At 49.2% G+C, this 20,001-nt stretch overlaps 1 protein-coding gene across 2 annotated transcripts; it reads left to right on the forward strand.

Moving 5' to 3' along the window:
• The first annotated feature begins 629 nt into the window (after window positions 1-629).
• Wrap53 (WD repeat containing antisense to TP53) lies at window positions 630-19,938 on the forward strand. 2 transcript variants are annotated; one of them, XM_075992029.1, is made up of 10 exons: window positions 630-1,270; window positions 1,390-1,488; window positions 2,204-2,315; window positions 17,652-17,740; window positions 17,945-18,035; window positions 18,142-18,274; window positions 18,852-19,060; window positions 19,204-19,307; window positions 19,438-19,572; window positions 19,679-19,938. In XM_075992029.1, exons 1-10 carry the CDS (start codon window positions 873-875, stop codon window positions 19,923-19,925), a joined length of 1,617 nt encoding a protein of 538 aa, XP_075848144.1. In that variant the 5' UTR covers window positions 630-872; the 3' UTR covers window positions 19,926-19,938. The 2 variants fall into 2 exon arrangements, with proteins under 2 accessions (XP_075848144.1, XP_075848145.1); XM_075992030.1 differs by having other exon boundaries at window positions 734-1,270; window positions 19,438-19,567.
• The last annotated feature ends 63 nt before the right edge of the window (window positions 19,939-20,001 follow it).

Raw genomic sequence — 20,001 nt, forward strand, 5'->3', positions numbered from 1 at the left:
TCTTTTTGACTTTTTGAAACGGGGGGTAATCCAAATGCTTTAGGCAGCTAAGTTTCTTGTTTTTTTTTTTCTCATCAGCTAAAATGTCGCTTTAGAAAGGATTTTCTTAATATCTCAATCTAACGTGTTCTCCAAGATACTTGATATCACACCATCTTGTTTAATTTCCTGTACAGTCCTTATCACATCACTATCTGTAAAAGTTGTTTTCACAGCCTTCAATTGCACAGCAACGAAAATTTTACGGGGATAGAGAACTTGAAAGCTAAGAAGGGAGGGAGGTGGAAGGGAGGTAGAAGGGATGGAGAGACAGAGAGAGAGGGAGAGAGAGAGAGAGAGAAAGGAAATCTTATTTTGAGGTTGCCTGACTCGACAAGAGATTCAAGAGGGGCAAAAATTGTAGAAACTAAGCACCCTCTGCAGGTCAGGGAGGGTAGGTACCTTAAGAATTATCCCAGCGGACAGTAGGGGGAGCTCATGTACTTTTCGCCGAGACCTAGAGTGATGACTACAACTCCCAGAAGCCTCTAGCGCTTGAGGGTTGGGCAAACTCGTGCCTTCCCGCCTCGCCTCTCCAGAATCTAATCGGGATGCAGAGAGCCAATCGGAAGGTGACCCGACTCCCGCGAGAGCAAGAAGCAGTAGCGGCGCGTAGCGACACCAGGTGCTTTGCTTTCTGCTTTGGTTTCCCGGTGTTTGTCCTCAGTTGCGTGGTTCGGCTAACTCTTCCTGGAAGAGAGAGGCAGGCGCGGTGGGTCTGTGCAGTCCTGCGCCCGGATCCCTGGGAACTTTAATGCCATCTGGTCTCAGCAGCTGATAGCCGGTGCAAACAAGGCTTGCCCGGCCCCTGTCCTCCCCGCTTGCTCTACAGAATGAAGACGTCGGAGGAGCGACCGTCATCTCCGGATAGCATCCCTTCTGACCAGGCCCCAGCTCCGGTGCCCCAAGGTTCCCCTGTGGATAAAAATACAGACTCCGAACTGTTACCACCGCCTTGCAGTGGAGATGAACAGTGCCAGATAGCCACAGATTCTGTAGCTGACTCGGTCGTGTGCCCGGAGCCACAACAAGGGGACTCAGTTCCTCTCTCCTCCGCTCCCTTGGAAGTAGAGTTCAATACTCCCGGTGAGTTGAGTCCTCGGATCGAGGAGCAAGAACTCTCTGAAAATGTGAGCCATCCTGTAGAAGAAACGAATCAGCCTGCGTTGGAGTCAGGAGAAGCCATGGAAGGTGTGTCTGAAGAACCCGGTCCAGTGGTCGAGGGGGACACGTAAGTGACTCAGGAATCTGAGGACGTTGGACTTGTGGAAACGACAGTCACCAGTCCTCAGCTCCACTCCAGGCCAATTTTGCTCTGACGACCCGTTTGTTTCTCCATCCCCTTTCCAGCTTTTGGAGCTACAACTTCTCACAGGTACCCCGATACCTCACTGGTTCCTGGTCCGAGTTCAGCACCCGCTCCGAGAACTTCCTGAAAGGCTGTAAGTGGTAAGTTCAACGGGGCGGGGATATGGCCACCTTCGGGATTTTCATTTTAAAACCCACCCATACTTGGCCCGTTGTGGTGGGACAATCCTGTAATCTCAACATCTGGGAAATAGAGGAAGGACTGGGAGTTCGAGGTGAGGCAGGAGAGTCTTTGAGTTCAAGGCCAGTCTGGTCTACACAGGGAGTACAGGACAGCCAAGGCTGCACAGAGAAACCCTGTCTCAGAAAAACATAACAAAACACTAAAAACCCAGACAAACCACAAACTTACCCAGAGGTGCCTAAGGAGTAATAGAATACTGGTGAATACTGAGACTAGGGTTTTTTTCCCCTTCCTTTGCCCTGTCGATCTTTATTTCCATTTTTGGGACTGTGGATTTAGCCTAGTGTGTCCAACATGTGAGCTTGGACCTCACCACTAAGCTACCTCCTAGTCTTATCATCATCATCATTATTTGCTTTATTTTTGATAGGGCCTTACCAAGTTGCACAAACTGGCCTGGGTCTTGAGCTCCTCAGCCTCAGCCTCTCGAGTAGCTGGGGTTATAGATGTGTGCCACCACCCTCTGCATGAGCTTTTGACTGGGTTATAGACATGTGCCACCACCCTCCGCATGAGCTTTTGACTAGCCTTTTCTCAAGGGTACTCAGGTAGCCCTAGCCCTACATCTGGAAATCAGGTCTGCCCAGTTTTCTAATTTTCCTATGTTTTTAGGGCCCCTGATGGTTCCTGTATCTTGACCAATAGTGCCGATAACGTCCTACGGATTTACAACCTGCCCACGGAACTGTACAGCGAAGGAGAGCCGGTGGAATATGCAGAAATGGTAAGGGGGAGGGCCTGCCTTCGCCCCTTTGCAAGCCCTACACACTAGAGCCCTTCCTGCCAATGAAGACGGCGTGTCCACGGGTGACCTGTTCACAGACAGGACGTTCCTTCGCCACGGATGTCCTTTAGAGGGAAGTCAGCCTGTTTAGTCAGGAGTCTGTGTTTTCTCTGGTCATGATTTCTGTGACAGTGTGTGTCTAGGTGGTTATCAAGCAGTTAACCGCCTGCTTGGGAGGTGGCTCAGTTGGCACTCGAAGCCTGTGTTCAAGCCCCTGCACTGCATAAACTGGGTGTGTTGGCTTACTCTTGTAATCTCAGCCCTCTGGAGGTGGAAGCAGGAGGATGAATTTGAGGTCATCCTCAACTGCATGGCAAGGCCTAGGCCACTGTGTTTGGGCTGGGCTCTTTCAGAAGTAAATGGCAGATGAAGACTTTGAGACAAGATCTTAATGTTAATGTAGAGACGGCTGGCCTCAAAGTAGCCATATAGCCGAGGATGGCCTTGAATCCCTGGTCTGCTGGCTTCACCTGTAAGTGCTGAGGTTGCAGGGATGTAACCCCATGTTATCACGAGGCTAGGTTGCAGGGATGTAGCACTGCATTTGCACGAGGCCTCATCTCTTTAAGAAACAGGAAAAAAAACTCCTTTGAAGGTAAAAACCAGAAAGTTGAGGGTGACTAGGACATACTGCTTCAGGCTAGGGGTATAGCTCTGCGCCTTTGTATTTACCTAGTATCCAAGAGACCCTTGGTTCAGTTTCCAACATTGCAGAAGACAGCAAAAACTCTGCAGAAGTGGGGTGTCAGGGAACACTCCTTTAATTCCAACACTCAGGAAGCAGAGTCTGACGAGTCTCTTGTGAGTGTGAGGCCAGCTTGGTCTATAGAGTGAGTTCCAGGCTAGCCAGGGGGCTACATAGTAAGACCCTGTCTCAAGTCATAAAACAAAAACAGCCTTGCAGAAGCTAGCACTTTAGGAGTACAGGTCAGGGAGGGGCAGTAGAAATGGAGACTTTTCGCTGAGGCCTGAAGATGACGGCTATATGATGTGAAAAAACTTGCAGGAAGAGGCGACAGTAAAACAAAGACCCTAAGCTGTGTTCACAGAACAGAAGGAATGCAGGTGTTGGGGAAGGGGGTTGGAGAGGTGACTGGCAGCCGTGTAATGTGGGATCTTGGGGGAAGGCCTTTTGGAGTCTGTTTGAGAGTTTCAAAACGATAAAGAGTGGACCGGATGAGCAAGAGTGATGTCGAAGGTGTGTGTGTCTTTTGAGGCAGGAGCTTTTTAAAGATTTATTTTTAAATTTGTATGTGTGTGTGTATATATAACGTGTGTTCATTACCCTTGGAGGTTAGAAGAGGGCATTGGATCCCTGCAGCTGGAGTAATGGTCATCTCAGACTTCTGTCCAGTACTCAGGAGTTTGGGGCCAGCCTGGTCTACATAGTGAGTTCCAGGACAGCTAGGGCTACTAAGCGACACCCTGTCTCCAAAAACAAATCCAACAACAACCAGCCAGCCCCCTCCCCCAAAAGAAAAAAAAGGAACTTAACTTGGGTCCCCTGGAAGAGCAGTATCTACCTGTTCTTTTTGTTTTGTTTTGCTTTGTTTTTTGAGACAGGGTTTCTCTGTGTAGCTCTGACTGCCCTGGGACTCGTTCTGTAGACCAGGCTGACCTTGAACTTACAGAGATCCGCCTGCCTCTGCCTCCCAAGTGCTGGGATTAAAGGGGTGCACAACCACTGTCCAGCCACCTACCCACCCTTAACTCCTAAGACTTCTCTCCAGCCCTGAGAGGTGACATCTAATGCGCAGAAGACAAGGAGTCCTGATAAGTGGTGCTGAGAGGAGCTAGGAGTCTTTAGAGGGTGACCACAGGGAACACAAGGGACCCAGATAAGAGCACTTCCAGAGGAGAGATGGAGGCAGAAGTCGGTTAAAATGGGTAAGGGAAAAAGAATGGGCAATTATTTGGAATTGTGCTATGGAAAGGAAGGGAGCCAAGAAATGTTTGATCACTGATCTACATCTCCAAGCCGGGAAAAGGATCAGTGATAAGAGGGATGTGGGGCCACGGAAGGGGTTGTTAAGTGGTGGTCGTGTGCTAGGGGTGGTCCTACAGAGAGGGAGGAATAGCTGAGACTGTGTCATTTATAAAGAAAAGATTTAGCTGGATGTCCCGGCCAGGGTTTGTAATCCCAGCACTAGGGAGCCTGCCTAGTTTAGTCACATAGTAAGTTCTGGGATAAGTAGCACCCTGTCCTCCATTAACAACTAACCCTGTCCCCTGTTAACAACCAGCACCCCGTTCCCCCCATTAACAACCAGTACCCTGTTCCTCGTTAATCCGCACCCCGTTCCTCCATTAACAACCAGCACCCTGTCCCCCTTAACAAATAGCACACTGCCTCCTCCCCCCGTTAGCAAATAGCACATCGCCCCTGTTAACAACCAGCACCCCTTTTCCCCCGTTAACAACCAGCATCCAGTTTCCCCCCATTAACAACCAGCACCCCGTTCCCCCTGTTAACAATCAGCACCCTGTCCCCCTTAACAAATAGCACACTGCCACCTGTTAATAACCAGCATCCCGTTTCCCCCGTTAACAATCAGCACCCCGTCCCCTGTTAACAACTAACCCTGTGCCCATTAACAACTAGCCCCTCGTCTCAAACCACTGAAAGAAGGGAAAGATCTCTTTCTAGGCATTGTGTGCACCTGTAATCCCAGCATTTGAGAAGCTGAGGGGGAGAATTGGGAGTTCAGGGTAACATAGGTTATAGTCCAAGACCGTGTCTCACAAAACCAAGGGCTGAGTGGTAGTGCTGGGAAGTTTAAGATTGAAGAGCTGGATTGTAGAAACAGTTTCTTCCACCCCCATGCTCCTTGTTGAGCCTCTACCACTAAGCTGAACTGTTAACCTCTTCCTTGTACTACATAGCCACAGTCTTATCAGGAGACCCCAAACTCGTGACCTTGTTTAATGCTCTTTTTTGAGACAGGGTATACTTTATAAGGCCTTGGCTGGTGTGAAACTCTCTATGTACAGATGGTTGTGGTCTGCCATGCTACTGGGAATCTAACATAGGCCTTCTAGAAGAGCAGACCATGCTCGGTCACGGAGCCATCTCTGTAGCCCCCTTTTAATATTTTTGAGACAGGATTTTACTATGGAGCCTTGACTGGAACTCACTGTGTAGACCAGACTGGCCTCAAACTCACAGAGATCCTCCTATGACTGCCTCTGGATTTTCAGCTTCCCCACCAAGATACGGTCAAGTCCCTAGATTGGCCTTGAACTTCGTAAGTAGCTGAAGATAACCTTGAACTCCTGATTCTTTTATACTTATACCCTGCTTGTAAACATAGATTTAAAAAATAAAAACATTTGTGGGTGCTGGGGAAACGGCTCAGTGGTTAAGAGCACTGGCTGCTCTTCCAGAGGACTTGGGTTCAATTCCCAGCACCCACATGGCAGCTCACAACTGTCTGTATCTCCAGTTCCAGGGGATCTGGCACCTCATACAGACATATATGTAAGCAAAACATCAGTTCATGTTAAAGAGAGAGAGCCAGGCGATGGTGGCACATTTTTTAAATTCCATTTAATTCCAGCACTTGGAAGGCAGAGGCAGGTGGATCTCTGTGAATTTGAGGCCAGCCTGGTCTACAGAATGAGTTCCAGGACAGCCAGGGCTGTTACGCAGAATCCTTGTCTTAAAAACAGAGAGAGAGAGAGAAAAGAACCTTTGTGTGTATGTATGATCTCTGTGTGTGCCCATTTTGGGACATGCAGAGGTCAGGAAACAACCCTGGGCATTGATCTTTGCTTTCCATGTCCTTTGGACAGGGTCTCTTGTTCACTGCTACATGTAGCCTGCAGGCTTCTGGGGATTGTCATGTTTCTACTTTGTATCTTGTCATAGTTCTGAGATTCCGGGCAGGAGCTACTGTATCTGCCTAAGTGGGTTGTGGGAGATTGAACTAAGGTCTTTACCCCTGAACAGCCTCCAAACCATTTCTCCACCCTATAAATAGGTTCCTGATGAAACCGAATGGATAATTGTAAAAATGGAGGAGGTGAACTTGATGGTTAGAGGTGGTAGTACCACTTTGGTGACACAGCCCACTCGTGGCAGATACCAGCTGAGGGGAATGGCTCTAGGTGCCGAGGAAGCAGATCCCCGGCACAGGAAGGCCCACATTGCTTCTTTTTATATATTTATTTATTTATTTATTTGTTTGTTTGTTTATTATGTATACAATATTCTGTCTGTGTGTATGCCTGCAGGCCAGAAGAGGGCACCAGACCCCATTACAGGTGGTTATGAGCCACCATGTGGTTGCTGGGAATTGAACTCAGGACCTTTGGAAGAGCAGGCAATGCTCTTAACCTCTGAGCCATCTCTCCAGCCCCCCACCCACATCGCTTCTTTCAGCACTCGCTTGTCCAGTGCTTTTGTTCTTCCGGTTTCTGTGTGTCTGGTACATGTTAGGTAGGCACTTGACCACAGAGCTGCAGCCCTGGCCCTCCTCTTCATGTTTTCTGTTGTGTGGTTGTTTTGTTGTTCAGTTTCAGAGACATTTGAGTTGTGCACATTGATGTTCGCTACATGGCGAGAGAGGGTTGCAGAGAGCATGAAGAGGCTCAGGGACCTCTCTCGTGCAGGGTCTGGCCAGGCTCTGAAAGACAGCAGCAGAGAAGGGAGAGTCACCTCCTCTCAGCCTTGTGGTGGCTCACAGGGACGTAGTCTTCATTTTGTGGTTAGTGTCTCATTGCATCTCTCAGACTGGACTCAAAGCTGGGCATGGTGGCAGAGACAGGTGGATCTCTGTGAGTTTAAGGCCATCCTGGTCTACAAAGCAAGTTCTAGTACAGCCAAGGTTATACAAGGAAACTCTGTCTTGGAAACAAAAAAACAAATCAAACAAACAAAAAAACAAAAAAAAAAATCTGGACTCAGGGGGTCTTTCTACTTTGGACTCCTCAGTGACAGCGGCTGTAGGCATGTATCACTCTGCCTGCCGGGGTCAGTGTGCTTTTGTTGAACATTCTGTGAACAGCATATTTTATGTCCTGAGGAGTAGTCAGGCATAAAACAGGCAAAAGTCCTGTCCTTAGGAAGCTTATGTTTTGTGGGAAGAAATAAGTATGAGCCAGGCAGTGGTAGCTCACACCTTTAATCCCAGCACTCGGGAGGCAGAGGCAAGCAGATCTCCGTGAGTTCGAGGCCAGCCTGGTCTACAGGAGCTAGTTTCAGGACAGAAAGAAATAGGTATGAAAGAGGCAGCAAAGTAAAATGTTACCTGATAGATGCCACAGAGAAAGTAGAGCAGGGAAGAGCAGCTGGATCCAGCTACAGCCTTAAACCGGGTGATTAGGCCAGGCATAGTGGTGCACACCTTTATTGATTGATTTATTTTTGTAATGTACATGGTGTTTTGCCTGCATGTACGTCTTTGCCATTTGCATGTCTGGTGCTCACAGGTGCCAGAAGAGGACACCAGACCCCTTGGGACTGGAGTTACAGATGGTTGTAAGCCACCACCTGGGAGGTGGGAATTGAACCCCAGTTCTCTGGAAGAGAACACGTGCATGCTCTTGCCTGCTGAACCACTTCTCCAGCCCCGCACACTCCTTGGATGCCAGCACAGAAGGCAGAGGCAGGTGGATCTCTGAGTTCAGGCCAGCCAGGGCTACATGGTGAGGCTTTGTTTAAGACAGCAATGAAAAGATTACTTGAGGAAGACCTCGCTATTAAGGTGACAGACACCTGAGCAGAGACCTGAAGGAATACAGGGGCGAGTAACAGTGGTATCTGGAAGAGGACAGTGAATTCATAGTTCCTGTGGAAATGAAAATTCAAGAATGAGCGTAGGGAGGGTTGGAGAGATGATGGCTCAGTAGTTAGGAGCACTGGCTCTTCTTCCCGAGGACCCAGGTTCAATTCCCCGAACTCACATGGCAGCTCACACTAGTCTACATACTCTGGTTTGAGGGATCCGATGCCCTTTTCTGGCCTTCTTTGCGGGTACCAGGCACACGTGTGGTGCAGAGACATACAGGCAGCCAAAAAACTCATGTACTTTTCCATTTTTTTTTCTCCCCCGAGACAGGGTTTGTCTTTGTAGTCCTGGCTGTCCTGGAATTCTCTGTAGAACAGGCTGGCCTTGAACTCACAGAGCTCTGCCTGACTCTGCCTCCCAAGTGGTGGGATTAAACATCTTTAAAAAGATTATAGGCCACTGAGAGGACCAAGAAGGTCAGAGTGCTTGCCGAGCAATCCTAACACCCGAGTTCAATTCATGCAGCCCATGGTGCAGAGAGAGCTGACCCCTAAAAGTTGTCCTCTGAGCTCCACCATGCACTGTGGTGTGTGTTTACCCATGCTTATACATATACCATACACACAGAGCAGCAATAATAAAGACAACAGAAAGATCTGTAGGAAGCAAATGCAGAACCAGGTGGGTAGTTTGCAGAGAATAAGAAAGAGAAAAGGAAGCCAGCCATGGTGGCATGTGCCTTAAACGTAGGGCTTGGGAGGCAGAAGCCAGCCTGGTCTATATAGCGAGTTCTGGGTCATCCAGGGCTGCACAGAGAGGCTCTTTGCCTCCAAAAAAAATAGGGAGAATGGAGATGTGGGTTGATATCAATAACTGGAGAGTGTGAAGAGGACAGGGATTTATCCACTCGGTAGACTGTTTGCCTGGCACACCAAGCCCTGGGTTTGGTCCCTAGCATTTCATAAAATGGATGTGGTGATTCACATCTGTAACCCCATCATTAGGGATGGAGGCAGGAGGATCAGAAGGCCAAGTTCACCCTTGTCTAAATAGTGAATCATGGCCTACCTCCAGCTTAAAAGTGGAAAAAACAAAAAACCCAAAACCAAAACAAACAAAAAAGCAACCCGTGGGAAGGCTGAGTCTCCAGGTGAAGTATATACAGAGGAGGGGAGTGAGCCGGAAAGCCATTGCAGCTCAAGAGGGCATGGGATAGCCAGGGCCTGGCAAGTTCTGGAGGGTGAATGGGGTTCCAAGAAGAAGAAAAGAAGGGTGATTTTAGATCCTGGAGTATGAATATTGAAAATCCTTAGCTAAGTAAGGATTTGGGGGAGCTGACAGAGTAATTTAAGACAGATTCGGGAATATGGAATAGCGTGTGTGCCAATGTAATGCTAGGTAAGCCGGAAGATGGGCTTCTCTAGTGCCTGGGGATAAGGGATATGTTTGTGCTTGTCTTTTGTTTCTGTGTCTGTTTTTTTTTGTTTTTTGTTTTTCAAGACAGGGTTTCTTTGTATGTGCGTCACTGTCCTGGAACTTACTTTATACACTAGGCTGGCCTTGAACTCATAGAGATCCACCTGCCTTTGCCTCCAGAATGCTGGGATTAAAGGCATATATTACCATGCCTGGCTTTTTTTTTTTGTTGTTGTTAAGATTTATTTTTTATTTACTTTTTCTTTTTCTCTTTTTTTGTCTATTTCTGTATGTGTGAGTGCAGGTACCCACAGGGGCCAGGAGAGGGTGTTGGATCCCTGGAACTGCCTGGCATGGGATTGGGAACAGAGCTTACGCTTCTGCAAGAGAGCAGTGTATGCTCTTAACTGCTCAACCATCTACCAGCCCTGTTTGTTTTGAGTCAGTCTCCATGTATCCCTGGCTGGCCTGGGACTCTCTGTGTACCAAGTCAGGCAGAGGTGTCAGTCATGTACTGATCCTCTTTGGCCTCACATGTGCTGAGATTGCATGGGACATGGCCTCACATGTGCTGAGATTGCATGGGACATCTCGACTGATGAATGTTCCTGTGAGTCTTCATGGCTTCCAGAAAGAAGGGTGGCCTGGTGCTAAATGGCTACCTAGATTAGAGGCTACAGATGGGTGAGTTCAGGGAGGAGGTAAAAAGCCCTGGTTCCTAGGCAGACACTGGGGGAGTCTGAAGACCAGGGGCTCTGGTATAGTAGAGAGGCTGCATCAGGCGGGAGTGGTTAGACGCTGGGATATAGGGGCTTGGTTATGGAGAAACAAGGTCACTGAGGTGTGGTTAGTTTTCTCCTTGCTGTGACAATAGCTTCACAGTTTGAGGGTATAGTCCATCACTGCAGGGAAGTCATGGCATCAGGCCCCTGTCATCAGTCAGGAAGCACGGAGGTGTGGGAAGCTGGTACTCCACCCTTTTTATCCTTTTTATCCAGCCCAGGAGGACCCAAGCCCATAGAGCGGAACCTCTCCCGTTGAGGGTAGGTCCTGCTATATCAGGTAATCCAGTCCAGAAACCCCCTCAAAGACCTGACAGGTTATCTCATAGGTGATCCTGGGTCCTGGCACGTTGATGATCAGCATTAACTATCACGGTAGAGGCCCTCCGCATGCCAGCCTGGTAACACATCACCAGAATTGTTGGGTCACCAGAATTCACATAAAGATGGAAGGAGCGAACCAACTTCACAAATTTGTCCTCTGGTTGACTTGTGTGCACTGTGACATAGTGTGTGCATGCTCACACACAGTAATAAACATTGAAACCCCCTGGGAGTGGAACTGCTTGCCTACCATGCTTGGGGCCTTATGTACACGCATACAGAGACATGGGAAGGAGAGAGAATAGAGAATGAGATCCTACAGTGGTGGCTCATGCCTAAGAATCTCAGCACTTGGGAGGCTGGGGCAGAAGGGCTGGTGTGAGTTTAAGGCCAGCCTGGGCTATGTAGTGAGCTTTAAGCCGTTCTAAGCTATAGCCTCAAAACAGAGAACCACCACTGCCTGCCACTTTATAGAACTCAGCCCTTGAACTTCATTGCCATTGTTTCTGAAAGCTGTGTCCAAATACGGGAGCCGATTATGTGCTTGTAACTCTGTAGTACATGGTTTTCTTTCCTGCTTTTTCCTTTCCTTTTTTTTTTAAAGATTTATTTATTTATTATGCATACAATGTTCTATTAACATATACACATCAGAAGAGGCACCAGATCTCATTATAGATGGTTGTGAGCCCCTGTGTGGTTGCTGGGAATTGAACTCAGTACCTCTAGAAGAGCAGCTAGTGCTCTTAACCTCTGAGCCATCTCTCCAGCTCCACTCCTTGCTTTTTCCTTTTTAGCAATAATGTACTAAATGTTTCTCACAGTGGTCCAGGCTCCCTAGTTCTTGTGTCTAATGGCGTTTGTTGAGTGCTTTTGGTAGGTTTTGTTGAAAAAACCAAAACAAAACCCTTTTCTTCCCTTTTGGACATTTGGGTTTCTAGGATTCTCGTAGCACACATTATTCTGCAGATTGCCAGCTGGTGTGGTGGCCAGTGCCCGTGTAGTCTACAGTCAGGAGGCTGAGGCAGGAGGATTGAGAGGTCAGAGCAGCCTGGCTGTGCAGCGCTGTTTCCAGCGGCTTCCTCCTGGTGCTTTAAGTAAGTGGTCTTTTCCTTCCTTCCTCTCTCCCTTTTGTTTCTGGAAGCCCCTTTGTTTTCCTCTCTTCTTCTCCCTCTCTGCTTGTTTGTTTTCTGTGGGTTTTTGTTTTGTTTTGAGACAAGGTCTCACTTTGTAACCGTGACTGGCATGGACCTCAGAGATGGACCTGCCTCTGCCTCCCTAGTGCTGTGGTAAAGACAGACCTGTCTCACCCAGCAGAGAAGCAGAGTCAGGTTCCTCCATGAGATTTTTGTTTGTTTTTCAAGATAGGTTTTACTCTGTAGCTTTGGAACCTGTCCTGGAACTAGCTCTTGTAGACCAGGCTGGCCTCGAACTTACAGAGATCTGCTTGCCTCTGCCTCCTGAGTGCTGGGATTAAAGGTGTGAGTCACCACCGCCCGGCCTCTTCCATGAGATTTTAAAAAACACTTTAGCTCAACAGTCTGCACATGTCTCTGTGTAGGTATTTCTCTGTATATTAATGGTTTATGATACAGAAATTGTTTTCAAAATTTTCTTACATCATTACTTTCTTGCGTTTAGTAATATGTGGGTGAAATTGGTCTACTGCAACCTCATTTTTTAAAAGTATTCTCTCTGGCTTTTTCCCCCTACCTCAGTTTTGGGGTTCAAACCCTTGCTTGGTTTTTATACATGTTTGTTAGCCAGAGCTGTGTCGTCACCTCCGACTCCTTTTTTTCAGGCTGAGTCTTAGTATCCCAGACTGACCCTGATTGAAGCTGTACTCATCCTGCCTCAGCCTCCCACGTGTGGAATTACACGCGTGTGCCGTTAGTTCTAGCTGAGTCCTCTCACTTTTCATGTCTGAGAACACAGTTTGGGAGACAGTTGGTCCTCTGTTCATGCTTCTGGCATCTGTATATCTGCAGGATGGGGGAAGGCCGCGGCTGGGTGTAAAAATAAATAGATAAGTAAATAATAAACAGAACCCAGGGGGTCTGTCCTGAACAGGTTTGGAACTTTTCTTCCTACACCGCGTGTGGCACAGCAACTCTCAATGCGTCATTTACATTTTATTAGTAATGAAAAGTGACCTAGAGATTGGCGCATCTGAGAGGGGGTAGGCTCTGCAGATCCTGCAGCATACACGCGGTCTGTAGGACTGACCACAACAGCTTTGGTGTTGTGGGGGAGGGTCCTGGCATCAGCGCCTCTTGGGTACTGAGAGATGACTGAATTCCTGTGTGCCTGTGTGAAATAGTTCCCCTCCCTATGTAGTGTCCCGTCTTACTGTCTCCATCTTTTCACAGAGCTTTCTAGAACTCCTACTTGTTCTCACTGCTACTCTGGCCCTCTCCAGAGACCCTTTTCAGAATGGGGGTGGAGGTGTCCTCATCCCCCAGGGCCAGAGCTAGGCGATTGTTCTTTTATCCTTGCAAAGTCTGTTCTGATTCTACTTCAGAGGATGTTGGCTTCGTAGCCTCTCTGTGTCTCATACGTCCTCCACCATCTCTGTGGCCTCAGCGATCCAAGCCAGAAACCGGGGTCTCATCCTGTAATCTCCTTCCTACTGCTCCACATCGTTACATTAGCAGGTCTCATTAAGCCTGTCTAATCTTTCTAATCGCCCTCTTCACTCCTTAATTCACGATCTAATTATTTTGGGTGCTATGTTACTGCAACAGTGTTGCTGTCTCCATTTGCTCATGAAAACATTACTTACTAGGGCTGGAGAGGTCGCGGGGTGGTTAAGAGTGATCCTGCCCAGGATCTGCGTTCAGTTCTCAGCGCCCACATAATGGCTCCTAACCACCTGTGACTCCAGTTCCAGGGGATCAGACGCCCTCTTCTGACCTTGAACGCTCTAGGCACACATGTGGCATGCATACACGCATGCAGGCAGAGCACTCATACATGTAAAATGAAAGTAAACATGAGCAAATCCTTTGCCTGTGATCTTGCCCTGGACGTCGAGAGGACAGTGATGAGCAGGGCCAACAGGACTCTCGCGCTGTTCGGGATGGCAGTGAGGAGCCTGGAGGGCTTGGGAACGTGAAGCAGGGAGGGTGCAGCAGAGGAAGCAGCACCTAGGACCCCGAGGGATTCGATTCTGCCAGAGGAGTCAGTCACAGGGGAGGGGAAGGAATAACACTAAAAACAAAGACCGGTTCTGGAAAGCCTGTGGCTCAGAACATATGGAGTTGCTCTCTCATGAGAGTCAAAGCAGTGGATATTGTGATTGTTTTAAGGAAGTGGGCTGAGATGAGCCTTGGTAGCTGAGGTGATGGAGTCTTTATAAGGGAAAGGGCTACATGGAGTCTCTGGAACATCTTAGCCGGAGAGTGATTCTATGTAGATCCCCAGCTTACTAAGGTCTTACTAAGATCTCCAGCTTGGAGATCGGTGGGTGGTCTGAGAACACTCAGGCTGTTGCAGAGGTGCTACCAAGGAGGCAGTGGCTTGTCATGGGCTATCAGGAGAGGATGGAGGGGAGAAAACAGATTCCAGGGAGCCCTGGAGGGGAATTGGCAAACCCTTGTGTTGGGACAGACCTGGAGTAGAAAGGATGACAGTCGAGGATGGGTTTTGTTCTGGTTCGTTTTTCTGCTGTGATTGAGACCAAAGAGCGGCACTGCTTCCTTCCTGGCTGTTCCCAAGCTTATGGTCAGCTATCTTATATGTTTAGGCTCACCACCTAGAGCAGGCTGCACCCTCCTACATCAACCAGAAAATGCCCACAGGCCTACAGTACCTACAGGGCATCTGTGAAATTCCTCAGTTGATGTTCCCTTTTCCTTAGTGACTCTAGAGTTCCTGCAGGTTGACAGCTGGAGCAGCTGTAATAGGAGCACAGAGTGGATTTTCAAACCGGTGTGGGGCCCCGGAGCAGCAGAGTCTGAGGTGCCTGTGGGATGCGAGTGGAGCTGTGCCCCAGCTGGTCAGCTGTTGGATTCAGGCTGATGGGGCAGGAGATGAAGTCGTGGTTGGTGATGTCAGCAAGTAGCTTACGAAGGATCGGTGTCCATAGTGTGTAAACACTGTGTAAACTGTGGAGAAGAGAACAACCTAGCAGAAAAAAGGCAAAAATGATGGCGCGATGGGCCTAAATACAGAGAAGATGAAGCCGCGTGTGAGGCTCATCCCAGAGCTTGGGAAACAAAGAGACACAGGAGTTCAAGGCCAACCTTGACAGCCACATAGTGAGTTTGAGGCCAGCCTGGACTAAGTGAAACCCTATATAGACAAAAATAAAAAATAACAGGACAAACGGTCTCACCTTCACCCTACAACTGTACGGTATGGATGGAAATCCCAAGTTATGCCATGACGAAACACCATTTCACAGCCAGCAAGCAGAACAGTTTAGCCAAAGGCTGACCGGCCTCCAGCTGTGAGAGTTGCCTGTTTTTTCCAGAGCGCTCAGCTCTCTACTCTCAGCAGCTACATCTAAAAGTGCCTGGTGTTCTTTACCTTCCTGGCGTTGCCTGTATTGTTTGTTTTTGTAGTGGTGAGGATCACAGCCCGGACTTTGAGCTACACTCCAGCACAGCACTAAAACTGTCAAGTTAAAATGATTTGTTTCTATTGCTGTTGTTTATTAGCGTGTGTGTGATGTGAAGGCATGGGCACAGGTGTGCTTTGGCCTTCATGAGAATCAGGTCACAGGATTGTGCTCTCCTTTTTTTTTTTCCCCTCAAGATAGGGTTTTTCTGTGTAACTTTGGAGTCTGTCTTGGAACTCGCTCTATAGACCAGGCTGGCTTGAACTCAGAGACCTGCCTGTCTCTGCCTCCCGAGTGCTGGGGTTAAAGGTGTGCACCACCACTGCCCAGCTCCTCTCCTGTCTTTACATGGGTTCCAGAGATCAAACTACGGTTGCCAGGTTTGCACCGCACATACCTTTGCCCACTGAACCGACTCAACACCCTCACCCCTATTTTTGTTTTTTTTTTTTTTTAAAGAATTTTATTTATTATGTACACAGTGTTCAGCCTCCATGTATGCCTGCAAGCCAGAAGAGGGCACCAGATCTCAGTACAGAAGGTTGTGAGCCACCATGTGGTTGCTAGGAATTGAACTCAGGACCTCTGGAAGAGCAGTCCGTGCTCTTAACCTCTGAGCCATCTCTCCAGCCCCCTTGTTTTGTTTTTGAGTCAGACTTTCGAGTAGCCCTGGCTGACTTTAAACTTCTTATCCTCCTGCCTATCTCTGGAGTGCTGAGATTCTGGGGTTCCAGGCATGAGCCATTTATTCCTGGTTCAAGCCTAGCGTTTTGTGAATGCTAGGCAAGCAACCCGCCTGCTCAGCCACACCCCAGCCCCTGTGTTCCAGTTTTTGAGGCAGTGTCTAAAAATATATATTTATTTAATCTGCATTGATTTTATTTATTTAGTTTTAATTTTTTTCCTCCCTGAAACAGGGTTTCTCTGTGTAACAGCTTTGACTCTCCTGGAACTTGCTTTGTAGACAAGGCTGACCTTGAACTCACAGAGATCCGCTTGCCTCTTGCATTGATCTTTTGTCTGAGGTTTGCCTGGTGTACGGGTGTGAGGGTATCAGATCTTGGAGATAGAGACAGTTGTTAGCTGCTGTGTGGGGTCTGGGAATTGAACCTGAGCCCCCTGGAAAAGCAGCCAGGGCTCTGAACCACTGAGCCATTTCTCCAGCCCCCCCCCTTTTTAAAAAAATTTATTATTTTTGCCAGGCATGGTGGCCTGTACTTTTAATCCCAGCAATCCAGATGCAATGGCAGGTGGATCTCTGTGAGTTAGAGACGAGCCTGGTCTACAGAGTGAGTTCCAAGACAGGCTCTGAAGCTACACAGAAACCCAGTCTGGAAGAACAAAAGAAGAAGAAGGCTGGCCTTGATCCACCTAATAAAAGGCAAATGCCTTTATCCACTAAGCCATCTTGCCAGTCCTGACCTGGAATTCTTTAAGTATTCCAAGTTGGTCTTAAACGCACAGGGACTCCTGTCTCTATTCAAGTGCTGGGATTACAGGCAAGAGATACCACACTCTGACCTTTTCTTCAATTGGATAGAAAGGCTATAGGCATTGGCTTGTTTGTGGTAGTAAAGATTAAACCTGGGACCTGATGCCTGCTAAGCAAGTATTCTCCCACTGAGGTGGGTCCGTGGCCCTTATTTTGCTGTTAAATGTTTGTACATTTCCTGGGGATGGAGCCTGGTTGGTAGAACACGTTTCTCACATGCATGAAGCCCTTGGGTTCCTTCCCCAGCAGGGCATAAGCAGGTGTGATAATGCACCTGCAACCTGGTCCCCTGGAGGTGCCAGCAGGGAGCTCAGAAGTTCAAGGCCCATTTGGGATCTGGGAAACCCTGTCTGGGGGGCACAAATCTAAGATCTGAGTTAGATTTCCAGGACCCCCATGTGGGAAAGGGAGGATGTGTTGTTCCCCGACTTCCACATGTGTGTAGCGTGATGTATGAGCACACACACAGTAGTCGAAATAAGTCTTTGCCGCTGAGCTAAATCCTAAGGTCTGATAATCTTTAAAGTGTAAAATGGCATAGAACCTGCTTGGTTCTTTGTCTCTAGATTAGGGTATTAGTTGTGTCTTGTGTAAGTGTTTAAAAAAATTTTATGGCCTGGAGGTGATGGCGCAAGCCTTTAATCTCAGCATTTGGGAGGCAGAGGCAGGTGGATCTCGGTGAGTTTGAGGCCAGCCTGGGCTACCCAGAGAAACCCTGTCTCGAAAAAAAAAAAAAAACAGACCAAAAAAAAAAAAAAGCAAACGACTATGACTCTCTACTGAGATTGGCCCTAGCCTGACATAGAGCCTGCTGCGTTACAAGCTTGGACAGTAAAGACTGCTCTTTCTGCCATCTGCTTCCTTCTCCCTCTGGAGTCCTCCACTGAGTCACAACACCCCCTGGGGGAGGGGCCCAAGCTTTCACCTGTTTTCCCCTGCCAGTGACCCCAGCATTCCCACACCTCTGTCCAGGTTCCTGTCCTTCGAATGGCGGAGGGCGACACCATCTATGATTACTGCTGGTATTCTCAGATGTCCTCCGCCCAGCCAGACACCTCCTAGTAAGTGATGCGCGTGATGTCCGTCATGTGCCCCTCACCATGCGTTCCCATCATCTCCTTACCCAGCCCACACACCCAGGTTCAAGGAGGCCTCTCCTTAGGCTGCCAGGGCTACCGGGAGGGCGGGGGAAGGTGCTCAGTGTGCCCTCCTGATGAAAGCCGAGAGGGCTGGGTGCCAGGCCTCAGTGTCCGTGTTTCTCTCAGTGTGGCCAGCAGCAGTCGGGAGAACCCGATTCACATCTGGGACGCATTCACTGGAGAACTCCGGGCTTCCTTCCGCGCCTACAACCACCTGGTACCGACTTCCCTGCCCAGCCCCTGTGCTCACTGTAACCCCGCCTTCCTTTTCGGAAGGCAGCTGAAGCTCCGCAGGCCTGTTTGCAGCCCTCTCCTGCCCCTAGGACGAGCTGACAGCCGCCCACTCACTCTGCTTCTCGCCGGATGGTTCCCAACTCTTCTGTGGCTTCAACCGGACCGTGCGAGTCTTTTCCACGTCCAGGCCTGGTAGAGACTGCGAGGTGCGAGCCACGTTTGGTAAGCCTCGGAGGGGGAGGAGATGGAAGAGTGGCACCTGCAAAGGGACTTTGTGAAGGAGCTGGGGCCACCTGTGGGATTCTTAAACTCCGTCCAAGCCGGGGAGGCACTTGCCAGCTGCAGAGAAGACACCCACTCTGGGCATGGAGGAAGTTCTCCCACGGTCAACCAGTTGGCTAGAAAGCTGGGTTAACTCCTAACCCATCCATGCCTGTCAAATGCGTACTTGGTGCTCTCAAAACCTTGCTAATAGCTAGAAATTATTTTTATTTTATTCTTTTTTTTCAGTGCCTGGGATTGAACCCAGGGTCTTGTGTTAGGCAAGCGCTGTGCCACTAAACTTTATGGAACCAAAGGAGGAGGGAGTCCATTTCCTGTAGACCCATAGCTCTCCAGGCCTTCCAGGAGAAAGTGGGAGAGAAGTGGGGAGAGGGGGCCTGAGTGATCTGGGAAGCGTCAGAGAACTTCAGATGTGACAGATTGGGTGGGGTGATGAGTCCCTCCTGCATGTCAGCATTGTGGGTACAGAGGTACTGCAAACTGCCCTGTGCTAACTGCTCTCTTGTTTCTTCTCCAGCCAAAAAGCAAGGCCAGAGTGGCATCATCTCCTGTCTAGCCTTCAGCCCCTCCCAGCCCCTTTATGCCTGCGGCTCCTATGGCCGGACCATAGGCCTGTATGCCTGTGATGATGGTTCTCCTCTTGCCTTGCTGGGAGGCCACCAAGCGGGTGTCACCCACCTTTGCTTTCACCCGGATGGCAACCTCTTCTTCTCAGGAGCCCGAAAGGTATTGGTCAGAGCCCAAAGCCTGTGGCTTGACAGGAACCAATTTAGGGACTCAGGGAGGCTGAGTTGGAGGCAGGGGAGAGAGAGAATGAGAGAATCGGTGGGGGAGGAGAGGGGCACACTTTTGATCCCTGTTGTCTTCAGGATGCTGAACTTCTGTGCTGGGATCTGCGGCAGCCTGGCTATGTCCTGTGGTCTTTGAGTCGGGAAGTGAGCACCAATCAGCGCATCTACTTTGATGTGGACCCGTAAGTGGCTGTGGCTCCTTCCAGGTTCAAGGATGTCTGACAGAGTCTGGCTGCATCCTAGGCCCCCGGGTAGGAATGGCTTTTACCCCCAGAGGGATGCGTCTACCCACAAGCTTCCCTTCCTTCCCAGGAGTGGGCAGTTCCTAGTGAGTGGCAACACCAATGGAGATGTCTCTGTGTGGGACATCCGGGGAGCTCTCAGTGACTGCAAGCTGGAATCTGTGATGACTTTTCTGCCCCAGAAGGACTGCACCAATGGAGTGAGGTCCTCAGTTCACTGGAGGAGCTGGGGTTGGGGAGGAAGGTGGATCCCCCACTCCACGTAGAATCACCCTGACCTCGGTGCTGACAGATTGTTCTCTCTCCTCTAGCCTTCACCCCAGCTTGCCTCTGCTGGCTACTGCTTCTGGCCAGCGCATGTTTCCGGAGCCCACCAGTAGTGGGGATGAAGGCGAGCCGGAGCTGGATCTTCCCCTGCTGTCTCTATGCCACGCCCATCCTGAATGGCGGCTTCAGCTCTGGTGGTGTGGAGGGGGACCAGACCCCAGTAGCCCTGATGACCACCAAGATGAGAAGGGACAAGGAAGGACAGAGGGCTGTGGGGATGAGTTAATATAAAGATTTTGTATGATGCTGGAGTCATTGTGTGTCTGTTTGGGGTGGCACGTGACTGGCGGGAGTTTGGAGGGAGCGT

Source organism: Microtus pennsylvanicus, chromosome 11 (genome assembly GCF_037038515.1).
Source record: "Microtus pennsylvanicus isolate mMicPen1 chromosome 11, mMicPen1.hap1, whole genome shotgun sequence".
Lineage (NCBI taxonomy): Eukaryota > Metazoa > Chordata > Mammalia > Rodentia > Cricetidae > Microtus > Microtus pennsylvanicus.

Bases quoted from the DNA above. Each gene is read 5' to 3' on its own strand.
- Wrap53 (XM_075992029.1), top strand. From the start codon at position 873: ATGAAGACGTCGGAGGAGCGACCGTCATCTCCGGATAGCATCCCTTCT. The intron at 18,036-18,141 runs GTACCGACTTCC...TCCTGCCCCTAG, and splicing joins TCCGCGCCTACAACCACCTG to GACGAGCTGACAGCCGCCCA. The intron at 18,275-18,851 runs GTAAGCCTCGGA...TTTCTTCTCCAG, and splicing joins CGAGGTGCGAGCCACGTTTG to CCAAAAAGCAAGGCCAGAGT.